Source organism: Pelobates fuscus, chromosome 3, assembly GCF_036172605.1.
Source record: "Pelobates fuscus isolate aPelFus1 chromosome 3, aPelFus1.pri, whole genome shotgun sequence".
Taxonomy (NCBI): Eukaryota; Metazoa; Chordata; class Amphibia; order Anura; family Pelobatidae; genus Pelobates; species Pelobates fuscus.
In genome coordinates, this window is record NC_086319.1 from 399,370,259 (window position 1) to 399,378,483 (window position 8,225).

Here is an 8,225-nt window from a genome sequence, read left to right on the forward strand (position 1 = left end):
TTGGTATGATACAGTATTCTTTACCACGTGGTTCTTTCCCAACAGATTAGCTATTTATCAACCAGCAAGCTTCTTAGTGACCGGACACAATTTAACTCTTTCTTCCGAACTGTCCCCAGTGATAACTTCCAGTCCCAAGTGCTTGCTCAATTGGTATTGCATTTTGGTTGGACATGGGTTGGACTTTTAGCAACAGAGGATGATTATGGTCAGCATGGAATTCAATTAGTCAGGCAAGTGCTAATCAGAGCTGGAGCATGTGTGGCCTTTACTGAGAACATTCCAATGAATGATCCAGACAGCAAAACCCAACACATAGCAAAAGTGATGAAAGACACAACAGCAGTGGCTGTGGTGGTCTTTTCTGATCATGTCCATTTTGTCCCAATTCTAGTTGAAATATTGAGACAGAATATTACAAGCAAGATATTTGTTGCTAGTGAAGCTTGGTCCACATCAACTGCCGTTCATTTGGAAAAATTCTCAGCTCTTCTTTCTGGCACAATAGGTGTAGCCTTTCAAAGTCAAACTATTCCCAGACTTAGAGAGTTCCTCAACATGATCCATCCATCTGATTATTTGGGAAGAGACTGGATAAAGCAATTTTGGGAAATTACTTTTAGATGCATTTTCTTTCCTGATACAAACATAACAAGGTCTTATGACACTTTGATTCAAGAGTGCACAGGAGCAGAAAGTCTAGAAAATATACACAACAGCTATAATGATGTGTCTAGTTTGAGAAGCACATACAGTGTCTACTCTGCAGTCTATGTTGTGGCCAATGCTTTGGAAGATCTAAAAAACTGCAAACATGGAGAAGGTCCATTCTCAAATGGGAGTTGTGCAGACATTAGACGTTTCAAACCCTGGCAGGTAATTTTAAATAATAAAAATACATTTGGTTCTAACACATTAAAATGTAGGAATACAATAGCTTTGGCAATGCATACATAAAAGGATTAACACTAACATTAACACAGGATCAACCCTGTTATTTTTTAGAACATTTAGTGAAATTTGTGACCCAGAGCTAGCATGTAAATTCAGAGGTTTTTAAAATGTATATTTATTTTATATTGGAAGAGTATATAGTGTTGAACATTACATGATACTCCTCCAACAGTGTTCAATAAATGATTGGAGACAAATAAAAAATACTTCCAGCAAAGTAGGTGTAATTTAGTTCTGAGTTTGTTGTATAGCATTGTGATGACAGCCACACTTTTGGTTAAGTACAATAAGTAGAAACATGTTCAAAAAGACAGGTAAAGTTCCGAGTAAATTATACAGTAGTAACTTCTAGAGGGAAAACTCAAAAATGTCTTACCCAAAGAGTCCCAAGAGGTGGGTTCTTCACCTCTGAAGATAATGTGCAACTGCAATGCTGAATCCTAACCAAAGGACAGACATCCGGAGTTGATCAGGTAGAAAAATACTTTTATTACATCTGCAAAGTAAAAAGGACAAATAGTGTACAGGGGCAGGGGCAGTGGGCAAAAAGTGAGAGAGGCTAATGTGCTAAGATGGAGGAAGTCTCTTACTGGTATCTCTCTCTAGGTGCCCTCTCTGTGCACTGTTTGTTTGTCTTTTTTACTTTACACATTGGTCCGATAGGATATATTTTTCTACTTACTTGATTGGGTCCAGTTGTCTGAACTTTAGTTAGGATCTCACAGATCTGGTAAATTGATTTGTTGTGTAGTTCACTCTTTAATTTAATTGTGATAAAATATAATTTTGTTGACATTTTAACCATCAGTTGCTGTTGTATGTTTTTACATGGATGAGTGCTTTATGTGGAATTCCTAATAAAAACATTTTTTCCCTTTCATGCTAATTTCAAGCAACACTTTGCTTGGGCTTACACTAATAATGCCCTAGAAATCATGATCTCAGTCCTTTTTCCAATTCATGAAAGTATTTCCATGGACTTCTGTTCAGTGTTGTCCTGCTTGATGTTTCCTCTGATTTTCTCAAGTAGTATCCCGCTAGACCTTACTGTGACTTGATCCACTATATTTTATTTTTTTGTAAATCTTTATTTATACACATTCCATAGAACCTGTACACACTTGATCCACTTTATATCCAAACTTCTCAAATATGGTTTTCCAGAGGTTGTATTGTTAATTAGAGCTTGTCCTTAAACAATGTGATTTTTCTTCCATAAAATATACATGCACTTTTCCTGCCTCTCAGCTCTTACACTATACCAAGAAAGTAAGGGTAAATATGAATAGTGGGAGGAAGCTTTACTTCGATGTGAACGGAGATCCACCAGCCGTCTATGACATTGTGAATTGGCAGATGACTCCAGAAGGCACTATACGACATGTCAAGGTGGGAAGTTATGACACAACAGAATCTCATGTTCATGTCTTCAGCATCAACAAAAGTGGCATATGGTGGCCTACCAAAGACCAAAAGGTGTGACAATATAAAAGGTTATGATGGAAGATGTTGCATAGTTTTGTTTTTCATTCTTATTAAAGGTTATCATTGCTTTTGAAGTAATCCCAAACAATATACCGTATATACTCGAGTATAAGCCGACCCGAATATAAGCCGAGGCCCCTAATTTTACCCAAAAAAACTGGGAAAACGTATTGACTCGAGTATAAGACTAGGGTGAGAAATGCAGCAGCTACTGGTAAATTTCTAAATAAAATTAGATCCTAAAAAAAATATATTAATTGAATATTTATTTACAGTGTGTGTATAATGAATGCAGTGTGTGTGTGTATGAATGCAGTGTGAGTGTATGAGTGCAGCGTGTGTGTATGAGTGCAGCGTGTGTGTATGAGTGCAGCGTGTGTGTATGAGTGCAGCGTGTGTGTATGAGTGCAGCGTGTGAGCGTATGAGTGCAGCGTGTGAGCGTATGAGTGCAGCGTGTGAGCGTATGAGTGCAGCGTGTGAGAGTATGAGTGCAGCGTGTGAGCGTATGAGTGCAGCGTGTGAGCGTATGAGTGCAGCGTGTGAGCGTATGAGTGCAGCGTGTGAGCATATGAGTGCAGCGTGTGAGCGTATGAGTGCAGCGTGAGCGTATGAGTGCAGCGTGAGCGTATGAGTGCAGCGTGTGAGCGTATGAGTGCAGCGTGTGAGCGTATGAGTGCAGTGTGTGAGCGTGTGTGTGTGTTGCAGAGCCTTGGTGGGGGATGGGCAATTTTGTTTTTTATTATTATTTTAATATTTTTTTTTATTATTTATTATTTTTATTTATTTAATTTAATTTTTTATTATTTTTGTATTATTATTTAATTTCTTTTTTTATTATTACTAATTTTTTTTTTCGTCCCCCCTCCCTGCTTGATACATGGCAGGGAGGGGGGCTCTCCTTCCCTGGTGGTCCAGCATTGGCAGTTCAGTGGGGGGCTGTGGGGGCTGTAAGAGAGTTTACTTACCTCTCCTGCAGCTCCTGTCAGCTCTCTCCTCCTCCGCGCCGTCCGTGCAGCACCTCGGTCAGCTCCCAGTGTAAGTCTCGCGAGAGCCGCGGCTCTCGCGAGACTTACACTGGGAGCTGACAGAGGGAGCTGCACGGACGGCGCGGAGGAGGAGAGAGCTGACAGGAGCTGCAGGAGAGGTAAGTAAACTCTCTTACAGCCCCCACAGCCCCAGTCTGTATTATGACAATGCAAATTGCCATAATACAGACTATTGACTCGAGTATAAGCCGAGTTGGGGTTTTTTAGCACAAAAAATGTGCTAAAAAACTCGGCTTATACTCGAGTATATACGGTACATGGATAACAATAAAGCTATGTTAAATTGATAATGTCATGAAATTGTCATATACACAGCTGATAAAAGTGATCTAATCAGGAATGAACATATTAATGTTTAGTTACAGCAAATTATGATAACTTGTTAAAAGTAAAAAAAATGTAATTAAGACTGGCGTGAGATTTTTGTTTTGTTTTGTTTTGCTTTGGATAGGGGGGCTTCTAATTGAAGAAGTATTAAGAACATATATTTACACATAATATATATAATTTATATATTATATATCAAAGATCTCTCAGAAAATAAGAGTATTTTTTTTTTTTAAAAGATCCAGCAACATTACATTCCAGAAAGATATATAGCAAAGAATAACTTCAATGTGCTCAGTGTTTAAGTCCTGCCCAATACTGTAAGGAAGATGACTAGAAAGATCACATGACTTTTTTTTTATAAAAGAGGAAATGCTGACTGCAGATCTTGTTTAATGTTTTTCTTTTTCCATGTGGTCATGTGCCATGTTCCTTTTCCATTGTGGCCTTTTTTTTTTAATTAAACGTTAAAGAAATAAATAATAAAAATTAGGAGCCTTGTCTGTATCCATCGTCGATGATCATAATGCTGCTGAATTCATTGAAGCAATTGTTTTCTGTTAGTTTAAAATGTTTCAGAATAAACCATCACTACTAAAATAAAGTTGAGGAACCAAAATGTGCTTTAATTGCCCCATCAAGCTTAGTTATGACAAGGGTATAATGAGATTTGAATTCTCATGCAATATATATTCAGTTACAGGATTCTGTCATTATTTTACATTTAATAATCTACCATTAATCTTAATTTCTCCTCAGGTACCTGTTTCAGTCTGCAGTCGAAGCTGTCCCCCTGGTTTTCGGAAAGCATCCAGAAAAGGAGAACCTGCCTGTTGCTTTCAGTGCATCCTGTGTCCACCAGGCGAGATCTCAAATGAAACAGGCACGTTAAACATTTAACTAAGAGGTGGTACATTAAATGGTTGTCAAATTAACATATTTAGAACTATACAATTTTCTAAATAAGGACTCTTTGAAAAATATACCCATGTGTATGTTTGTATGTGTAGATTTTTTAAATCTGTCCTTATCAAGAAAATGATAAACTTCTAAAAATGTTCATTTGACAACAATTTAATAGAGACAAATAACAGATTTTTGCAGTTTTATATAATGTTATGCACACTAAATGTTGTGTTAGGTATTGTGATGGATGGCTTGATCCCCCTGATTTGTTTTGTGCAAGCCTCACGCTTGCTGCACCATTTTGTGACTGTTTGCAATGATTATAGGCATCTCTGTATCGTGTGTACCTGAATATTGTGTGTATTAACCACAGAGCAGTGTGTGTGCCAAGAGAGGTGGAGGAACAACAGCTCTCTATGCAGGCATAAAATATAGTCAGGTGTGAAATGTATTTTGTATGTTAATCAAGTTAAAATCTGTACCCTGAGTGACCACCTGCTGTGAGAGCCAGCAGGTCTACATTATCTACTACAGCAAAGGGCTGTGTTAATGCAATCAGAGATTGCTCTGAAGGGGTACAGTTGGTGCAGATATCTACCTAGCCATCAAGATAATCTTTTGTATTCAGGGTGGACTTGCACAGGGGAGAAGGAGTGTGGGGAGTGGGGAAGGGGAGAGAACAAGTATAATTAATCACTTTGTAACCCATATTCCTCTATGTTCTATTTGCCAGTCTGTATTTCCATTGGTGAAAATATGTGTGCAATGTGGTTTACTGAATCCTGTGATCTATGTAAGCTGGATGTTTTTTCTACAATAAACTGTCTGCGTACTTTTGAGTTGCCAAGAAGAGTTTGTTTTGTCTTTTCCTTGAGATCTCACAGGTTGTTGCTATTCATTCTCTTCTTTAGAGAAATTACTAATAAGAGTAATGCCAGAGGACTAGATGGATAGAATATCCTAAATTAACCAGATACCAGTGCAGTATATCCTGCGTTGGCAGTGAATACACTACCAAAGTTGAGACCTATCATTTAGTCAAGCAGTTTAGTGGCTCAGGTTATATAAAGAGTCACATGTTTACACATGGGATATTAAAAGAAAGCCATTTCTGTTTTTTAAAAACAATATACATTTTTTTAGATTTAAGTTTTTCCTTCCATCTGTATTTCTTCAAGCTCTACTAACGCAATGCTTTATAGGGATGGTAAAATACAAGCAAACATTTCAGTGCTGCTAAGATTCATTTACCCCCCTAATTTTCTGATCTCTCCAGTCTGGTGCAATACTTGTCAGTACCACTACCTTGTTATGGTACTACTGCACCCAGACGGAAGAGGTCTGACTCTATAACCAGACGGCCCTGACTTTTTAATTCAGGTGCGTCCCTTTTTGTTTGCCAGTTCATTGTTACTGGTCTGGTCCTTGTTTCCTGCCTAGTGAAACCCTTGCTTACTTTCCTCCTTTTCTGGGGACCTTACTCAATGATACTGTGTTATATGATACTTGAGCTCCTGCGAACCCTCAGTGTTCCAAAGCTTGCTGCTGTCCTGTGCAAACCCTCAGTGTTTCAGAGCAAGCGGCTATACTGTGAAAACTATCAGAGTCCCTGTGCAATCTGCTTCCTGTACTTCAGACGCCCTACACCATATGTTCTATAGACCCTGCTCCCTTTGCTCCAGAGACAATGTGTTTCAGTGGTCCTGATCCCTGTGCTCCAGAGGTCCTTCTCTCTTTACTACAGAGGCCCTACCCCCTGTGTCCCCCTGTGTCCTAGAGGCCCTGTTCCCTGTGCTCCACAGGCCCAACATAAAAAATATATATATACACACACACACTTTTCAATATTATTATTATAAATTAATATTATAAATTATTACATATTTTAAAAATGTATCCATAAATATTAAATCATTTTAACAGCTTATCCATCTAAATTAAATTGATGACTAAGTATTAATACAGCTTACTGTCTATGGAATTCCAAAATAAAGAACCAGTTCTTTATATGGCATTCCAAACAAAGAACTGGTTTCCATTCATATAACTCATAGTTTAATAACACATATTTTGCTGGTATGGAACCATCAAGCCTTTAGTTAACCCTATATTATTCAATACATTTAATACATATTACTCCATTGATACCATTTGACTTCATAGCCTTTGTGTAAGCTGTGCCCTACCTTTGGATTCATTTTCTGCAGTGAAAGTTATGACATCTCAAACTTCAAAGACTGGCACTAAGTAGGTCAAATTCATGCATCTTAAACATAAAGTACATTTTAATGGATCAATTATCTCTGTATTTTCAGATTCTACTGACTGCTTCAAGTGTCCATGGGATAGGTGGCCAAATCAAGAGAAATCCTTGTGTCTACCAAAATCTGTGGAGTATCTCTCTTATGAAGATGAATTGGGATCATCAATGACTGCTACCTGCATTGTGTCATCTTTAGTTCCTGTGGTCATTTTGAGGATATTTATACGTTATAAATCCACTCCTATTGTAAAAGCCAACAATTATTTCATCAGTTGTCTTCTTCTGGTATCTTTGTCCCTATGCTTCCTCTGTGCATTAGCTTTTATTGGTTATCCTGAACCTATGAAGTGTCTTCTTCGTCAGCCTGCTTTTGGCTTGGTCTTTGCATTCTGCATCTCTTGCATACTGGCCAAAACTATCATAGTGGTTTTTGCATTTATGGCCACCAAACCAGGCAGTTCACTGAAAATTTGGACAAGTCCTTGGGGTTCCTACATCATAATTTGCATCTGCTCCCTTCTACAAATCATTTTGTCTATCACTTGGTTAACTCTCAAACCTCCCTTCCCAGAGCAGAACATTCAAACAAGACCAGGAATTATCAGTGCTGAGTGTAACGAGGGATCATCCTTTGCCTTTTGGTCCATGTTTGGATATCTAGGTTTCTTAGCCAGCATATGTTTCATTGTTGCTTTTCTGTCCAGGAGGCTTCCTGACAGCTTCAATGAAGCCAAATTTATTACTTTCAGCATGCTATCTTTCCTTAGTGTTTGGGTATCTTATGTTCCAGCCTCACTCAGTGCAACAGGGAAGTACACTCAAACAATGGAAGTGTTTGCTATCCTGGCTTCAAGTTGGGCATTGGTGATCTGCATGTTTTTCCCTAAATGTTTTATTATACTGTTCAAACCCAGCATGAACTCCAAGGGCCACCTCATGCGGAAAGGAAGAGGATGATATAAAGCAGTACATGTAAAAGAAGTTTTGAATTTTTTATTTTAGAAAAAAGTTATACAATAATATAATTCTCTATGCTAGCTCACATTAATAGGTATATGTAGACATTGCCTTATGAATAGAAAATTATGAAAAGTAATTCACAAAAAAACATATGAAACTGCTGTGCAAGCCAGTAGAAATATAGCTTGCAAAATAACCACATTTATATATATATGTTTGGGATGGAGTTAACAAGGACATGACAATGGATGACTGTGGTAGTGTTTCTCTCATGGAAAGCTAT

The 8,225-nt window shown here is 37.9% G+C and overlaps 1 protein-coding gene across 1 annotated transcript; it reads left to right on the forward strand.

Annotated features, from left to right (window-relative positions):
- The first annotated feature begins 285 nt into the window (after positions 1-285).
- Positions 286-7,939, forward strand: LOC134601903 (extracellular calcium-sensing receptor-like). The gene is made up of 4 exons (XM_063446408.1): positions 286-876; positions 2,203-2,430; positions 4,573-4,696; positions 7,035-7,939. The coding sequence occupies exons 1-4, from the start codon at positions 286-288 to the stop codon at positions 7,937-7,939; spliced, it is 1,848 nt and encodes a 615-aa protein (XP_063302478.1).
- Positions 7,940-8,225: the final 286 nt, after the last annotated feature.

What these genes read in the sequence shown, in the direction of transcription:
- LOC134601903 (XM_063446408.1), top strand. Translation starts at nt 286, where the DNA reads ATGAATGATCCAGACAGCAAAACCCAACACATAGCAAAAGTGATGAAA. An exon ending in GACGTTTCAAACCCTGGCAG is followed by an intron (nt 877 to 2,202) that starts GTAATTTTAAAT and finishes CCTGCCTCTCAG; the next exon opens with CTCTTACACTATACCAAGAA. An exon ending in GGCCTACCAAAGACCAAAAG is followed by an intron (nt 2,431 to 4,572) that starts GTGTGACAATAT and finishes ATTTCTCCTCAG; the next exon opens with GTACCTGTTTCAGTCTGCAG.